The sequence below is a fragment of the Hoplias malabaricus genome, chromosome Y, assembly GCF_029633855.1.
Source record: "Hoplias malabaricus isolate fHopMal1 chromosome Y, fHopMal1.hap1, whole genome shotgun sequence".
NCBI lineage: Eukaryota > Metazoa > Chordata > Actinopteri > Characiformes > Erythrinidae > Hoplias > Hoplias malabaricus.
Genome location: NC_089820.1, coordinates 63,307,929 through 63,326,248, shown reverse-complemented (window position 1 = coordinate 63,326,248; position 18,320 = coordinate 63,307,929). Strand labels below are relative to the sequence as shown.

At 40.6% G+C, this 18,320-nt stretch overlaps 2 protein-coding genes across 3 annotated transcripts; one reads left to right on the top strand and one right to left on the bottom strand.

The window, feature by feature from the left end:
* The first annotated feature begins 8,261 nt into the window (after window positions 1-8,261).
* Window positions 8,262-10,662, top strand: LOC136678016 (M-phase-specific PLK1-interacting protein-like). The gene is made up of 2 exons (XM_066655770.1): window positions 8,262-8,797; window positions 9,698-10,662. The coding sequence occupies exons 1-2, from the start codon at window positions 8,495-8,497 to the stop codon at window positions 9,890-9,892; spliced, it is 498 nt and encodes a 165-aa protein (XP_066511867.1). The 5' UTR covers window positions 8,262-8,494; the 3' UTR covers window positions 9,893-10,662.
* A 360-nt stretch (window positions 10,663-11,022) lies between these two features.
* LOC136678015 (ras-related protein Ral-A-like) lies at window positions 11,023-17,860 on the bottom strand. Of its 2 annotated transcripts, none has more exons than XM_066655768.1 (5): window positions 17,497-17,860; window positions 14,727-14,889; window positions 14,320-14,528; window positions 13,616-13,790; window positions 11,023-12,796 (listed from the first exon to the last, which is right to left on the bottom strand). In XM_066655768.1, the coding sequence occupies exons 2-5, from the start codon at window positions 14,838-14,840 to the stop codon at window positions 12,674-12,676; spliced, it is 621 nt and encodes a 206-aa protein (XP_066511865.1). In that variant the 5' UTR covers window positions 14,841-14,889; window positions 17,497-17,860; the 3' UTR covers window positions 11,023-12,673. The 2 variants fall into 2 exon arrangements, with proteins under 2 accessions (XP_066511865.1, XP_066511866.1); XM_066655769.1 differs by having other exon boundaries at window positions 11,211-12,796; window positions 17,493-17,860.
* Window positions 17,861-18,320: the final 460 nt, after the last annotated feature.

Here is an 18,320-nt window from a genome sequence, read left to right as displayed (position 1 = left end):
ACGGATTGGCATAGTATATTTAACATCTTATCTTGTGTATGATTATAATAATGTATTTGTATTTTTCTTGCCAATTAACTGAGTTCCTGCAAATACCAATCTGTGTGCAAGGAAACTGCCCAAGCAAGTTATCGTTGGGAAAGTGTTGCCTCTTTAAGCTTGATTTCTGTTCATTTTTTGTTGGTATTAAAAGCTAAGCTGCTCATTGCAAGCCACGATCTGTGAAGTCTCCCTGATTTGGCTGCTGGGTCAAATTAAGATTTATTTTCAGAAATGCTCCGTCAAGTGTAGCTTGCACACATACTAATGAGGTAGTGATAATCCGTCCATAAACACAGTGCGCTGCAGCATTTCCTGATCTGAAAATCAGAAATGTTCAATCACCAAACAATTCACAAGATGTGAAAAAGAGAACGTGAAGCTACAAAAGAGATGTTAGCTAGCGTGAAGCACAGGGTGTCCTTTGTTGCCATCAGCATTGGATTATCCAAAAAAAAAGTGTGGTGTCAGTTGATGGGCAAAGAAGATGAATTGTTGAGTATTATGTAATACCAGAGAGTTATTATACGCAAGAATGGACACTTCTCTGGAAGCCATATTAAGAACCAAAACTACCCTGTTATGTAATGTTTACTAAATTATCATTCGCTGCATCTGAGGGTGTCCAAATATCTCCTTTTGTTTGGTGGATTTCCGGCTTGACCCCATCCCTCTGTTTCCACTCTGAACACAACAGGCATGTTTCAAAGTGGAGCACGTTTTCCAAAGCTAATCACATAACTAATGGCTACCTCCAGAACAGACTTGGCTTGGGCCAACATACAAGCATGCACTTTGGCCTGAGGCCTAATAAGGCTAAAAATACTCTTATTATCATTTATCAATGCCTCTGCTAACTACATGCATTCCTTCTTTTCTTGCTACTGTTCATGAAACAGTATTAGAATTCAAAGGCCCATCTTGATTAGTCCATTCTCTTTTGAAGCAAGGCAAGGGAAAAGCCCAAAGTATAAACTCTGATGTACCATTAGTGACTTCATTAACCTAATGCCTGACCTCACACTTGGCGGACAGCACCTAAAAATTTAAGACAGCGGCAGTGAAAATAATTGATTATGTAATTTTAGCTCCCTTGGCTTTAATATCCCTTTCACATATGCACTCCGGATACATTTGTCAGGATGGGCTCAGGCATCTTTTGGACTGCTGTAACAGCTTCAAAGGTTTCTACACATTCTCTTTGAGCCTGGCACAAAATCAAGTACAAGTCTGTTTTTTAGCAACAAGCGAATCTCAATTTCAGGTACAGCCTTCATCAACGTCTTCGTCTTAATCAGTCGAGCATGATCTTCCACTCTAAAACCTTCCCTGGCGCAGATCTTTCTCCAAACGTTCCCTCCCGAGGACAAAACGAGTGGAAAACAAGGTGTTAAAACTTGATGAATGCAGCCGTTATGTAAAAGTGCTCATGAAAGTGATGTGCAAACGAGACATCCTGCTTGATTTAATCGCCTCTAGGTGTTAAAGACTTCCATGCATTGTTTGGCTATGATGAGGAGACGTTTCACAGCTTCAGCTGAACTACAGCCCTAATGTGTGCCTAACGGCTTTCTGTGGTCACGTTAAATACGGAATTTCCATTTGAAAAAGTAAATAAAACAGATATATCAACTAAAGCTAGGGGAAATCCTTAAATTTAACAGTCGAAATGGATAAGTCTACACTCTATCCACTATATATCTTTGTAGACACCTCTTCTAATGAGACACGTCTAACTCATTCAGTGTTAACCTGTACAAACACAGTTGGAATAGTTCATGTAAAAGTGTGTTGTGCAATAGAACTGGGCACTCTGGACAATGCTAAGTTGTATAGCTCATAAGGCCGCAAGCCAGTGAGTTGCAGAAAAGTGGAACTACATCATGGGTGGCTAACCCTCAGCTCGTGAGCCATGTGGCTCTCTTCCTGAGTGAGCGCTGGGTCCCTAAGGAAGTGTTTTACGTGTCCCTACCAGTGCTGTGATCAGATCTACGCCCTTGTTCAGGACATTCAATATTCAGTTGGTTTTGGGATATTTGAAATTAGGGCGGCACGGTGGCGCAGCAGGTTAGTGTCGCAGTCACACAGCTCCAGGGGCCTGGAGGTTGTGGGTTCGATTCCCGCTCCGGGTGACTGTCTGTGAGGAGTGTGGTGTGTTCTCCCCGTGTCTGCGTGGGTTTCCTCCGGGTGACTGTCTGTGAGGAGTGTGGTGTGTTCTCCCCGTGTCTGCGTGGGTTTCCTCCGGGTGACTGTCTGTGAGGAGTGTGGTGTGTTTTCCCCATGTCTGCGTGGGTTTCCTCCAGGTGACTGTCTGTGAGGAGTGTGGTGTGTTCTCCCTGTGTCTGTGTGGGTTTCCTCCGGGTGACTGTCTGTGAGGAGTATGGTGTGTTCTCCCTGTGTCTGCGTGGGTTTCCTCCGGGTGACTGTCTGTGAGGAGTGTGGTGTGTTCTCCCCGTGTCTGCGTGGGTTTCCTCCGGGTGACTGTCTGTGAGGAGTGTGGTGTGTTTTCCCCGTGTCTGCGTGGGTTTCCTCCAGGTGACTGTCTGTGAGGAGTGTGGTGTGTTCTCCCTGTGTCTGTGTGGGTTTCCTCCGGGTGACTGTCTGTGAGGAGTATGGTGTGTTCTCCCTGTGTCTGCCTGGGTTTCCTCCGGGTGCTCCGGTTTCCTCCCACAGTCCAAAAACACACGTTGGTAGGTGGATTGGCGACTCAAAAAAAGTGTCCGTAGGTGTGAGTGAATGTGTCTGTGTTGCCCTGTGAAGGACTGGCGCCCCCTCCAGGGTGTATTCCTGATAGTGAATGAATGATATTGAAAATCTGAAAATGGGAGAAACCCATTTGTTGATTTGTAAAAGCAAAATTGCAAGGAAATTAAAAGAAAATGCTCAGTCTGTTTGTGGTCAGGGTGAATCCCAAAGATTTGATCCTACAAATGTCCGGCATTGAAACTCTTGAATTTGACTGGAAGAACTGGGTTTATTTCCATTACTCTGAAGTGATGGAGCTCCATCCAGTTCATCAACATTGGAGTTTTCCAAAATGTAGTCTAAAGGCTTTCCCAAAGAGTAAAGACTGTTCCTGAGATCCAGTGTGTAGGTAGCATTATGAGTATAAAAGAGATGGAAATTTGGAAAATACCCCTCATAAATCTACTGAAATCTAATATGTGAGATGATTTAAGAGCTTAACATGTTTACTCACATTTCCTGTTAGCTACACTAGCTTTAGTAGCTCCAGGAGCAAACTGTGGATATTAAGCATGTTTTTGGCTTGTTGGTTACATTTGGTTTTCTTCGTGACTTTCAGTATACAGCATTAAATATATTCTCAGTGACTCTCCGCTCCTGTATTGTGCACTAAGAGATGAGATAATAATGTTTAAACTGTCTGTAGTGCATTGTGTGTCATGCAGGGAATCGTTCTGGATTCGGCCAATGTGTCACATGCTCACAATTACATTTGGACGTGCTTCACAGTCTGTGCTTTATTTCCCTCCAGTGCATTATGGGCGGGCTAGACTTAGTTGAAAAATACATTTTCAGTGAGGGATCATGAAGAGTTGAGGGATGAATGATTGCCGGTGCTTCAATCCAAAAGGGAAATTCTGCAAAGCCACAGAGAGGCACAATAAAGCACTGGGTATGAATAGCTTGTGATCAACAAAGCATGAAGCCAAATGACAAGATTTGATTATTAGAGCATGACTGTACCCAACGTACTGGGAGACTTCAAACTTCAGAGGAACTCTGTTTTCCCCTGGTCCAGACTGGACCGAGGTGTGGCCTCAGTGAGAAGAATGACATGCACGTGTATTCGCTTTTGCAAAAAAGTTGGGTTTGTTTGTTCAAACGTTTCTCTAGTATTACGGAAAATGTTTTCATGAAGGTATAATTGCCTTCATTTTTTAATATTTTGTTAAACATCATTAGGAACTTTGCCACAGTCAAAATGAGAATCAGAATCATGTTTTTGACCAAATGTGTCGGCAACAAAGAATTTGCATTTGGTTACACAGTAGCTCCCAGTGCACAGTAACAGACAGTAGAGCAGCTTAGATATCCCAACATAAGTTCTACCACACATGCCCAGACAACATGGATACATGCATTACACAGTAAATGGGCTACCAGCCAGAAACACATTGAAATGGTATTCATTTACATATTTAAATCAAGTAAATTCTGAGAGGGACCCTAGGAGTGTTCTAGTCCTTCAATGAAGGTGCTAAACATATATGGCTCCTTTGTCTCATTTTTGCTTCATATTCAATTTCTTTGCTCTACAATTAAGAAAATGTATCTCCCAAAATAATAACTTTACAGGAGAAAGAAAAAAACTGTAAGTTTCAATAGAAGTGGATGTAAAAAGATATTATTCTGAATAATTTTGGAGAACGGTGGCGCAGCAGGTGCTGTCGCAGTCACACAGCTTCAGGGTCCTGGAGGTTGTGGGTTCGATTCCCGCTCCGGGTGACTGTCTGTGAGGAGTGTGGTGTGTTCTCCCTGTGTCTGCGTGGGTTTCCTCCGGGTGACTGTCTGTGAGGAGTGTGGTGTGTTCTCCCTGTGTCTGCGTGGGTTTCCTCCGGGTGACTGTCTGTGAGGAGTGTGGTGTGTTCTCCCTGTGTCTGCGTGGGTTTCCTCCGGGTGACTGTCTGTGAGGAGTGTGGTGTGTTCTCCCTGTGTCTGCGTGGGTTTCCTCCGGGTGACTGTCTGTGAGGAGTGTGGTGTGTTCTCCCTGTGTCTGCGTGGGTTTCCTCCGGGTGACTGTCTGTGAGGAGTGTGGTGTGTTCTCCCTGTGTCTGCGTGGGTTTCCTCCGGGTGACTGTCTGTGAGGAGTTGGTGTGTTCTCCCTGTGTCTTTGTGGGTTTCCTCCGGGTGACTGTCTGTGAAGAGTGTGGTGTGTTCTTCCTGTGTCTGCGTGGGTTTCCTCCAGGTGACTGTCTGTGTTGCCCTGTGAAGGACTGGCGCCCCCTCCAGGGTGTATTCCCGCCTTGCGCCCAATGATTCCAGGTAGGCTCTGGATCCACCGCGACCCTGAACTGGATAAGGGTTACAGATAATGAATGATGATGAATGTAAAGGACTGCTGCTGTGTTCAAATGATGTAGTAAACTATTCACAAAAATAGACTAAAATGTGATACATGCTTTTAGCTGGAGAGTGATTTCTTCTTTAACTGTTATATTTAAATGTATTTAACAAATGTAAGTAATGTAATCTTATTTATTTAAATAAAGAACCTAAATATATTTATTACTATTATTACTACTATTGCTATTAAGGATTTTCTCTTATTGGGATGGTGATTGGACCACTGATCAGTATCAACACCACTGTAAAGAAATCAGTCAGAGTCAGTAATGTTTCACATCACACTCTCATCAACACTCATCAACACTCTGAATGATAAACCATTTCAATGGGTCAATTATGCAGAATGGTTTTTTAAATGGGTGGAATGCCTCTTTTATATGTTATAGCTAAGGCAAAGATGACATCTACAGACAGAGAAAGAGCATTACATTCAAAACTACAATATGTTTGGGCTATCATAAAGATTGGAAACTTTTGACCGCACACAGAACAACTTTTAACCACCGCTAATATGTAGAGGTGCTCTAATCTATCAATAGGTATTAACTCCTAAAATCCCTGGCCATTCCTGGTTGCCTCTGCCTGCTCAGAATTAAGATGTGAAGCAGTGGAACTGCACTCTCTGAAGTGATGATGCTCCAACTCTGTATACTGCTGGGATGACTTGGAGTGGTGTTTGTGAGCCAGATCCGATCATGTGATATCAGTACCAGACCTCAGTGATGTTTATATGGCTGTATTCAATCAAATCTTCACAGCAGTATTTTTAAACTGTGTCTCCCAGAGGATAAATGGCTGCTATTTCAGCAAACAATTCAAAGAGTGAACGCCTACAAACTTTTTCATAATTAGAGCATATTGTATATTCTGTGATCGTAGATCAACAAAAGTCGTTATCTGTGTACTGGACTGAAGTGCTCATGCACTGTGTCACTGAAGTGGGGGGACCCTCAGCACATGTTTGCCCCTCCCAAAAAAAACAGGGTAAAAGAAAACAGGTCAGTGTCTGGGAAATTGACAACAGACTGCAGTTCCCACCATTTTATTGTTGACTGATCAATCCATGCTGACATCACTGACACACTTCTGTCCCATTAACCTTCTGTCCCATACTTGGGAAAGCCATGACTAAGCACAAAGAATGACCTCATGTGCCAACCTTTTATTTCTGGGAGTGTTTTCTTTAGCACAGTCTTTGTGGCATCAGGAAGGGGCACGTAACTTTCCCCATTAAGAGCTGTTGTTGTGTTTTTTAATTCACTCAGTAATGAGAACAGTCCTGTTTGTGCCAGGAGAACGTGATTGCGGCTGACCCTCCTATACAGGAATGGCACATAATTGGGTCACTTGGAGACAGCTGACCATTTATGCATGTAATCTGACTATATTTCAAAGCTACAAAAAGCTAGCTTTCTGTAATCAGTCTCCAATTCATTAACAAAGAGTGATGTACACGGTTATGTACAAATGGTTGTAGAAACACCCTTTTTGGTGGAAAACCCTTTAGGTGGACTGGGGTGATGTGGCTTTATCCAATACCTTTGGGATGAGTTGAAGTGGAGTTTTTGATCTAGAACTAATAATATACCAGAATGACCTCAGCTATAATTGTTTGTGTCACACTCCATCTACTCTATTGAAGGTACATATTGTATAGATTTGATTGCATCCAGCCATAAGGTTGATTGTGGCACTCCCAATGGTACTGGCAATCTCAAAGGTATTGGATGGAGATTCAAACCACTCCAAGTGTTTCACTGCCTCGAAGTCCAGTGCTGGGAGGCTTATATGAGCTGACCCTTGGCTCTGGGTGGGTGTATCTTAGAACATCAATATTTTACTACATCAAAACCGTACTTTAATGCATTAAACAGAAGAAATCCATCTATGTACTTCACATCAAAGTCTGTTTCCACTTAAGCAGACAATAAAACCTCCACCAACAGCTCCCCCTGCTTGTGGAGCTTTTTCACATCTACAAACTAAATTCCCCTTGTGGTCACTGTTTCAACCCCTAAAATGTCTTCTCTGTTCATCAGAATGATACACTTACAAGTAAGTTCCTAGGTAAACACACTATAATGACTTAAATGTGTCTTAGATGTAAACCTACACCTTCACGTTCATATGGTGTGCACCAGTCTATGATTAGTTGATTCCTCCCCCTAATCTTTTAATAGGCTACACGTAAACAAAGACATCTAGAGTAGTTTGTGTGTAAAGCAGCGTTCAACTGAAACTCACAAAGAAGTTGAAAGAAACCAGATGTCTGTACTATAAAAAGATACCTGCGTGACATACATGAATATGCTGGACATTATTTTATGTCTGTGAAAGGGTTTTGTTTCTCTGAGGGAAGATATGTTATAATCATATTGTAATATATGAATAACATCTTTGCTGTTAGACAAATTATGGAAAATAAAAGCTTGCAAATGACAAAGCTAGCATAAGTACCTGACAAACAGCTCTTCATAGACACTGTAGAACATCTACTACACCAACTCGTTTTGAGTAATTTTATGTTTTATTATTCTCAGAAATGTGTATCATTTACCTACATAAGGGAATTATTATTAGGGCTGAACCTCTAATATGTTGTGCAATGTGGGTCATAAAACAATTACTTCTATCCAAACACAGGATATATGTTTAATGGACCATTGTATTTATATTTTTGTAAATCAGGTCGCCATATTTACATTTTCTTTAGAATAGCAAGGCAGTCTGAATGTACACATCTGTTGTACCAGACCAGAGCCTGCGACTCGAACAGTCTGTCTATAACACGCTTTATAAATTTACAAGAGGCTTATTTCCTTGAAAAATACGTTTAAAATAATTGACCACACGTTTGTACGATGAGTAAATTGAATAAATTCAATAATGGAGAGGGTGTGGTGGTTTGGCTCTTGGATTGGTTTCAGTGTGGGGAGGGGGTATGGTCGCGCTATTCTTTTTTAATAGCTCTGTGAAAAACGTGTGAACCGCCCATAAATATCTCAGAACTATTTAACGACCTGCGAATGGGCCTATATAACCCCAAAGACACGTAGGGGGACCTATTCTTGTGGTCCTCATGAGATTTTATTACAGACAGCGTTAGAGAAGAGAGAGGAGGACTACCCCGGAACTGATTGTGTGCCGGTCTGTGTTTCCGCGGATGTTCTATTGTTTGGTGTGCTGGAGCAGTGGCGCTGACTCGAGAGAGGGAACAAGATTTAGTTACATATTTTTAAACAGGATTTATGGTCATTGCCTCAGTTGTGGGAAGGGTAACTGTTCAGGTTTAAACAGGGCTGAAGGGGGCGGTGTATATTGAACATTTTTTGCGGTAACGTTAACAGTTATTTGAGCAGCTCCGATGCAGAGGCCACATTTCCGTCAGCCGTTTCCCGGAGCGCCCGGGTTTCGCAGCCCTCCGCCCGGTGGGCTGCTACCCTCTCCGCCCTGGGCCTTCGGAAACCCGCCTCATCCGCACGGGGCCCGATTCGGGCCCTATGGCGGCTCCCCGCACACACCGCCGCGGGACTTCAGTGGCAGCAGAGGGGGCAGCGGCGGTAAATTCAGCCGTAGGTCTCCGGCCCACACTCCACGCAGGCCTCAGAGCGGCGGCAGAAACCCGCCGTTTTACCCCAGCCCCGGGCAGCGCCGTGGGGCATTTCAGGTAAATCTCTCCGCTGTGACCGCGTCATATGTAATTTAGGGTCTGACAGAGACTTCCACACATTCGTGTTGCTGTTGTAAATGTAGCTGTTTACATTAGCCAGCTCTATTCAGTTTCCAGTTCCACCTTAAATTATGTCTTTTCTGACTCGGAGTTTACTATTTGGGTTCATGAATATTCAATAATTCCCACCTCTGTCGTAGCTTGGCCCTCTGCCACTCGCCTGCGGATCTTTGAAGTTGATGGGATAGGCTCCTCGGGTTTATGATGTCAGAAAACCCAGATACTGGAACTAGCTAGTTTCAAAGTGGATGTGCTAACATTTTAAGCACTTGGTTTTCACTAGATTTGTTTGGACATATTTCAACCTAGGGTCTCAAAACAAACATTGAGCAATTATTTCTATATCTTAATTCAATAAGTACCAGAATATAAATGCTACACGATTTAAGGTGGAACAAACGATGAGCTGTCGAATAGTCATCTCCAGCCCGATCTACAGGGCCTTTTTTTTTTTGTTTCTTGACCTGAGCAGTGTCCTAAACCTGTTCATCGTCACAAGGCAAAGGAGAATCACCCGTTTGAATGTCAAAATAATGACTTTGTTCTCTCACTAATTTAATAACTTAACCTTAATATATCCTGCCATTTAATCATTCAAGAAAATTGCAAAATGTTAGAGATATTAAATCAATATTTCAAGTAATTGTTTTTAAGATGCTTAGTCAGTGCATTTAGAAATTAGTCCTTGTTTTGAGATGAGAGCAAATCATTTTTTTTCTCCTCTACCTGGTGGCAGTGGGCTTCCATAGTGTCTTGTGGAATAGCAACTTATATTTAATTGTGATTTATCATTTTTTTTTTTTTTTTTTTTTTTTACATACCGATTGTCTCCTTAAGGGTTCACCGCGGACATCCACACCATTTGGCAGGGAGAGAGGGGGAAATGATATGGACAAGTATTACAAACCGTCTATGCTTGAAGATCCATGGGCTAATCTCCAGCCTATCTCAGTCACAGATACTCAGTCCAAATGCAGCACCCAGCAAGCTACAAACACAGGCAGGAAAGGCAGGTACTACAGCTCCAATTGAACCTCTAGTTGAAACTAGTCTTGGAAGTGACAGTACTTCACACCTGCTTTTATTGAGCAGCATTAGCTCTGCCCTTGCTCAGGTTTGGGACAAGGAGGGAGCTGTTGGTGTAGTAACAATGGCAAAATGGACCCGACGGTAGCAATAACTCCTGCAAAGTCGTTGCAGCTTTTAAATTTTATACAGCAGCCTGTTTGTATGCTGAGAGACATTCTTCTATCCTTTTTATATTTTATGTTCATTTTGACTATGGGAGTCATTGCCAGCAATGTTGGACCCCATCTTCTGTTCTTCAGCTCCAGTGGAGTTGATTGTGGGCACATCACATGAGGTTTGGGCATCTGTCTACCTCAGAATCCACACCATTCTTACATTGTACCAGCACTAGAACACGTTTTTCTAGGCATTGTTTTTCAATTTTGTACACATTGGACTATATTTTTTAGAATCTTTAATTTTAACTTGGATTTGTCAACGTTTTTTGTTTCTTCTTAAAACAGAAAAAATGTGAACTGATTTAAAACCAAAAGCTCAGTAATAGCTGCTGTTAAGCTCCAATTTTGTTACAAGGAAAACATGCAGAGATGTTTGTTAGGATAATTTCAATTTGATCTTTTTCATTCTTTGAGGCTCAGGATTTTCTAAATGCTTAAGTATAACAATCAGGTTACATCAGTTAAAACAACATATCTGTTAATGCATTTGTTCCTTTGAAGTCTGTGAAAATATTACGTATTTGATATTACACAAAACTTGTTTTTAACCTCCTTTTGTTGATGGACTTGGATCAGCAGACTGTCCACATTAAGTTGTATTATGACTGTTTTTAGTTTCTATATTTGAATGTTCTAAAGCGTGATTCGTGATTCTGTTTCTGTCATAAATGTAATCTGCTGTTACTGGCAGTAATGTGAAATCTAATCCAAACCTATGGCTCTTTCTTCAAAATAATGATCCTTAACTTATTATAACTCCAATCTATAGTGTCACTTCCTTTTGTTTATAACATAAAAATGCCCATTATTATAATAGAAGGAACATATGTGGATAAAAACAGTAGAACATCAAAATTGACAGGTAAGTTCATCAGAACAATTGGACCACAACAGAACACCAAGCACTGGATTTATATTAAAATCTCATGTTTTTATTTTGTGTGTTTGGCTTTAAGTTATACATGTTCTTTACTCAACAGAACATAAAGTACCAGAAGGCATCAGCTGAGTAGTCGTAGTAGTAGCTCTAGCATCATTACCCCATGGCATTGTGAACAAAAACAAAACAGAAACACTAGCCAGTAAACAGTACTTCTTCTGAGGTTTACAATAAATATGTCCAACAATGGGTGCTAGAGAGTGTAGACTAGTTAGTATGAAATATTTATTTTCCATAATGCGAACTGGCCACATCAGATCATTCAGTCAGCAAATGATTAGCAAAGCTGGTATGTCAGAGGTATGTTACATCAGCTGTACATGTCTACAACTGAACATTAAAGTGTTAAAAAAAATGAGTTAATCTTGCACAGCTACTGATGAAATACTGATACAAAAAAGTGCCATTCTTGTTCTTTTGTATCATACTACAATTTACCGCAATAACATACCCCACGTAGTCAGGTGATGTCTCTTGTGTGATGCTCTATAGGATCTGCATCTTAAAATTTGGTAGAAATCAGCCCTTTTCATAGCAGTCTTCTAACTATAGTTTTACAAAGAAACAATGACTGTATTATAGCCCTCAAATGTATGTTTCTACAAATGGCAATTCTGAAAACATTCACAGCTCATTGACTAAATGAAATGTGGACATTGAAATGAATAAAGGAACATACAAGAGCGGTGAGGCCAAAGCCATAATGCACATCATAAATATATAAAATATGGTATTTACTAATGTATTCTTTGGGTTAAATATTACACTATAAACCCAAACTGATTGTGTAGTACAAGACTGTTGTTAGTTTAGAAAGCTTGTCAAACATTGTGAATATTGACAACAAACAGACTTCCTTCCAGTAGCTAGAGCTGATCTAGAGGTTTTCTCTGAACAACGTCTTATCAACAGTAGTTTCATTTTCTTCATAACTAAATTTAGTTTGTTCTTACAGGATAACTTAATTTAAAGTTGAAGATTCGTAGTACAGTAAAGAACAAAAATAGTGTGCCTACATGTTATGTCTAAATGCTAGTGTTTTAAGGGCTAACTCCTTCAACTCCATCATTTAAAGATGGCTCATAATTCCCAGTCAGTGTGGTAGGAAGTACTTGAAATTCTAGTTTAAGTGCTTAAATTATTACACACATGCATTGATCCATAGCTACAGATCCATAACTACATGAAATGGACAAACTGGAGCGTGCCTGAGCAACATTTAGAAGTCTGAAGTCAAGCATTATTATTTTTTTGGGTAATAAATTATATTCTCAATACCTTTTTAAAGAATAGTTTGAAAAAAGGTAACTTGATAAATTTTCCCTTTATCATTGTTGTAGTCATATATTTAAGTTAAATGGCTTCTCAGATAGTAAATTAATCAGGTTATACCTTAAGTTCTTCAGTGTCTTCAGCGTTTTTATCTAAAACTGCTCAAGTTTTGAGTAGCTTCTTATGCTTCAAGTACATATAAGCATACATACCTGATTTAACATCCCTCAAAAATGAATGAAAATATAGATTGTAAAAGAAAAACAAAGCTGATAAAGTTCAGTAGCATAGAGGGAAGCAAGTCAGGATCAGAAACGATGCCCAGAATTCCGCGTCGGCTTTTATAGACTGACGTTATAAGATGCAACATCTCTCTCGAATCCGTTTTGCCAAACTCTTCCCCTTCTTTTTTCCATTCTTCTCTTTGCCATCCTCCATTTTCCTAGCTCTTATTTGTCGCATAAGATCAAAAAACACCTGTAAAAGGATAGGGTTTTTTATTTATTTATTTATTTTATTTTTTTTAAAAGGCTAAGCACCAGCTCTATGAAAGTGTCAAACAAATAAATACAGTGGAATTTGAGTTCCTAACTTGTGTTTATTGATAGTCAGAAAACATGTTATTTCTTACTAATTGAAGGAATAAGGTTTAAAAGACCGTTGGTCACTGGCGCTTTACCAACAATATGGGCATGTAAGGACACCAACGAAAGGTGTTCAAGAGCCTCTGTAACATGGAGGTAAACAGGGTAAGGACACTCACTTCGCCTGTTTTAGTTGGTGTTAGTTAACGTTAGCTTGACTCGCTAAACTCGGTGCTCAGATTATACTCGGCTACGTAGCTGCATTACGGAGGTTTATAGTGTCGGAGGAATTCGAGTTCGACTTCGATCACATTTACAAGAATAACGGTACCTCTACATTTGAGTTTAGCTTATTGCTAGGCTATTGTCATGAATAATGTTGGTTATTTAGCTAGATACTGTCATAACAGTCGGTCATAACGGTGTTTTACCGCGGCGTTGTTCGGCTGTTGTCCACCAGTGGCGTCACGGTCGCGTTCAAGAATTTCCGTAGAGAGCTCGGGTTTTTCCATCAATTTATTAAAATTGTCGGTTTTAAAGCAAATTAAGCTACTATTTTCCTTTTAATTCATACTTATATATGTCAGTAACTACAATAATGTGGAATATTCATGGAGGTCCATTAAGTGGTGCTTAGCCTTTAAGACTATTTCTGAAACAGCATCAGAAAGTAGGAATTAGTGATGCAGGGTGCTCAGTGTGTATCATGTACCTTGTCCACGTTGGCGCGGGTTTTGGCAGAGGTCTCGACGTAGCTGACTTCCCACTGATTAGCTCGGACTTTGGCCTCTTCCGCTCCCACCTGTCGCCGGTCTTCCAGATCTGACTTGTTTCCAACCAGCAGGAAGGGCACGTTTTCATCCTCCTTAACTCTCAGTATCTGCTCTCTGAGACACAGAATACTTTGTAACAAATGTTTACAAGCATTTTGGACAAATTTTAGGACCACATTAGAGCGATCCTATCAAGATTAAATCAGGAAATGCTTCGAATTTTTCAGCACTACCAAGAGAATACTCCCACTTAGTGTTAACTGCACTGAGCTATCAAAGATCATAGAGGATGATACTGAAGTTTAACCTACAGTAACACTGACATTGCCTAACTGTAGTAAAAATACAGGACCATTCTCTTTCCATTGACACATCAAAATATAACGCAAAATCAATGCCATTTTCTCTTTAAGGTTAAGCCCAGGGAAAGTGCACCACTGTTATTTCTTTTGAGAACGAGGCACCTGTACGTTTGCTAGTCACAAATAATTAAGAGGGTGAAGAAGCTACCTCAACTACTTCTGTTGGTGAAGCTTTAAACGTCAAACATACCAGCATTGAGTAAACTGCTCCTTACAGTGTGGTGTTGTCTACAAATTTGCCAATATCTTATTTGTACAGAGCTTTTACAGCATTACTTTACCTAAAGTCAGCTGTCGCAGCAAATGACTCTGATTCAGTGATGGAGAACACACAGAGGAATCCTTCTCCACTCCGGAAGTAGTTGTCCCGAATGGCAGCATAATCTTCCTGACCAGCTGTATCCAGTATATCAATCTGGACCTCCTCACCATCCAGTACAACTTTTTTTCTGTAGCTGTCAGCTTTTGTGGGCTCATAGTCCTCTACAAACTGAGAAGTATGGAAATAGAGACCTGTTAGTGTCTGGGTGTTATTCACAAAGGGCTGATGTAGCATCATGTTTCCAGAAGGCCTCAGTCTTCAAAGAGTGGGCGCTTGCTGAGTTGGAACGAAATGTGTAACCACCCCAGCCCCTTGCATCAAATGCACATATTTCAGGTGATAATGAAGATATTAACTAAGTCCTACCTCATCATACATGAACTGTAATGTAAGCGCAGATTTTCCCACTCCACCGCTGCCCACCATGATCACTTTGTGAAGGGCCAGAGAGTTCTGTACCTTGGGTTTGTTGGCCGCCATCTCGATGGGAACTGAAGGAAGTAAGAGGAGACTGCTGCGTAAGGTCAACCTAGGTAAGGAAAAAAAAATGATACATTGCGGTGTATTATATTGCAACAAGTGAACGGAACATGTAAACACCCAGGCATACAGGAGAGAGGCGCCCTGTTCCCGCTCTGTTTGTGTCAGGCAACAACAATAGAGCTCCTTTACAGAGCCATAACTGAATTCATCTGTTCTCTTACACCCGGGCAGTGACATCATGGCCTGACGGAACTAAAACTGAAAGAACATGTCAGTTTTATCAGTTCTGCTCTTGCTAATAATGAATAAGAAACAGTACTGACATGTCTACAAAGGAGATCAGTCTGTTCTAGCTTGCAGTCTATAATACTTGGGCTAGGAAATTTGATAAATCGATTACTATGTTAAAATACAATTCATCTTTTATGGTTATATATTGGAGGTGCATAGTAGGTATTCAAATGTCTTTTCATATTACAATGATATACTCCTGCTGTATTGGTACTGTAGGAAATCCAGTGCTAGAATTGACCTAATCATAGCAGTACAACCTGCCATTTAGTGAACGGGTGCATCTTTAAATTTAAACACAGAGTAAAGATACTGTGTGGTTTACTTCCTACTGCCACAGTATCAACAAGGATACAGAAGTGGAACAGAAGAGGTTTCAAATGAGTTGCTATTTCAAAACATGTTTGATTTACTGGCAGTACTCAGTTGCCAATTTGGTGGGTGATAAAGAACATTTTAAACTTGCGTTGTGATTGATTTCTTGTTAAATCCTATTTTTACGTGTTTGTTTTTTAAGGCTTACCCTCTAAAATATATATCAGTAAAGTTTGACGTCTTTTAAGACTCTTAATTCTTAGTAATTGGAAATTTAAAAGAAAATATTTAATTGCCGATTAATTTTTTATATTGATAGTTGGAGATCTAGTGACAGTTGGTCATCTTGGGTTTGACACAAAGATAGTGGTAAACAGCCCTTTTGTTCATTTGTGAACATGCCATAATCAGGGGAAATGCACAAAAGCAGAAGGTGGACAAGGAGCTCTCATTCAAAACCATCCCAGCAGGTCTCTTCTAAAAGTGAGAGAATGCAAAATGCAAACTGGATTACTAACCATTTTTAAACTAAAAATGAATATCTACGTCTCAAGATTTCTACAGGGTGTTTCAGCCATTGTTTCAATTGATTGCTCCTTTCCCAACTGCACTGTTTAAGTTGGATTCTGCGACTCTGGTCTTCACTGCTTTCCAAAATACTGTTCATATCTGTCTTAAGAAATAAAAGCCTACTTTTCCGATTCATACTCCAGCTGTTCCATCATTTATTACTCCACTCGGTTGCCAGAGGCTGTAGGTCCTGTGCATTGTGAAAGGTGAACCCAACTGGAACCCATCCTGTTGAGTCTTTTACAGCAAGCTTTGGGTTTAGGTTTTCAAAAAGGAACATGAGTAACCATAGATTACACTAGTCATGTTTTTACAAAGTATGAAAGTAAGAATAGAGAAGGTATAGAGACTGCATTTCCTCAAATTAAGTCAATTATTCTGTGTTTGCTTGCACTCAATTCTTCCCAGTGAAGAAAGACGACTTCATATTAGTTTTACCTAATGCTACAGAACAGTTAAGCCAATAACTGATGCTAGAAACAGGAAAATAATATATATTCTGACAGCTGATGCATAACATGTTTGGTATTTGGGGTGGGCGTTATAGTGCTATTTACCTTTAATTTGATATATTACATTGTCATATGTTTTCTGAATCTATAATGGACATCCTCAGTACTGAAAAGTAATCTGAACCTTTATACTGTACATTGCAATTAATTGGTTAATTACATTTTACTAGGAGTACATGGAATTAAATTTCAATCATTGAGACCCTCAGTTGTAGGTAGTGGAGTACAGAAACCACTTCTTTTGGATACATTCAGCTCCATCCAACATTTGTGATGAGTTGGAGTGACGCAACACCTTATCAAAGTCCTGAAGAAACGTTATATGAGCAGATCTCTAAAAACTCTTGCACACACCGTAGGGGTAGTTTCCGAGACAGAGATTAAACCCAGTCTTGGACTATATCCTCCTTTCAATGGAAAATCCCAATTCAAATCACTGTGTAGACCAGGACTAGGCTTAATCCCTGTCTCAGACACCACCCCAGTGTAGCTGGTTAGACAGTCAGTGGTGTGGTGTTTCTAGACAGATGTGGCTGCCCTCCGTCACCATTTGAGAATCCCCAGGGCCAAAGTGTGGTCAGTTTGGGTGTGGTAACGGATATGGACTGCTCTGGACAAATCCCAAAGGCAACACTGATATTACCTTCAAAACCTTGACAAATGCAGAAATAAACTGACACTTGTTTTATTTCACACCTTCACTGAACCACACTGGGAGAGGGTTTAAGGGGCTTTAAAAAGCCTGTGTGGTGTGTGTAAATCAGCTGAAGAGTCAAAGCCCATTCACTGAGTCACTACCCTGGCTTTATGTCACGGTCCGGACTCCAGAAAGTCAGGTAGCTATAACACACCACCACAATTAGTACTTTCTTAGTCAGGCAGATTTCACCGAGCTGTCAAACCAAACATACACCGTTCAATTACATGAAGCACTGTTTAAAGCGCAGTTTACCCCACATACCTACCCGGTCCGGTCCGGTCCAAATCTGATCGAAGTCTTGGGATTACAGAAGACGTATTCTGGCCCAGGGAAGAGTCCTCCGGTTGTACTTTTACCAGCAAAAACGATAGTCTTAGGTATTTTAACTTTGTTAAAATCAGGCTGTTACAGGAGGCTAATGTAAAGTTAGCTAAGCTAGGTAGGCTAAGCTAGCGAAGTCCTCTCAGTGCAGTTTAGAATATACAAACTGTAAACTGTTAACACTACTCCGTCCGCACGGTTCCCTCGGCCATAATTACAGTCACTCTCACAGAGCCGCTCTACACTGCTGTAAAACACATTTCTCTCCACTCTCTGCTTTCAACCAGCGGTAAGTTTGGCATCTTGTTTTGTAGCTGCCCTCCCTCCCAGTGACGTCACGGGCTCATGACAACAAACTGCCCTCGACTCCGTGTGTGCGCGCGCCAGGGATTTATTACGTTGTGGGGACCACGAGCTGGTCCCCACCATGTAAATGATAGCATTTTGTGTTGAGGACACGTGTTAAGTTCATTGTGAAGGGTACAATAATAATATTTATTAACTATGTTAGAAAAGGGCTTTACGAAATGAAGGGAAGACTATTTCACGTCTCGATAAATCACAAAAACAAACGCGTGTGTGTGTATCTGTGTCTCTCCAGGGGCGCTTCAAACAGGGAAGTTCCCTTAAACCCCTGTCAGTTAGCACCGAGCTAATCTCTCTCATGTACTTTCTCAGTTATGATTATCTTATAATTACGACCTCATTGTATAACAATGAACGTAAAATCATATCTTAATATCTCATAACTAGAATATTATAAACCTT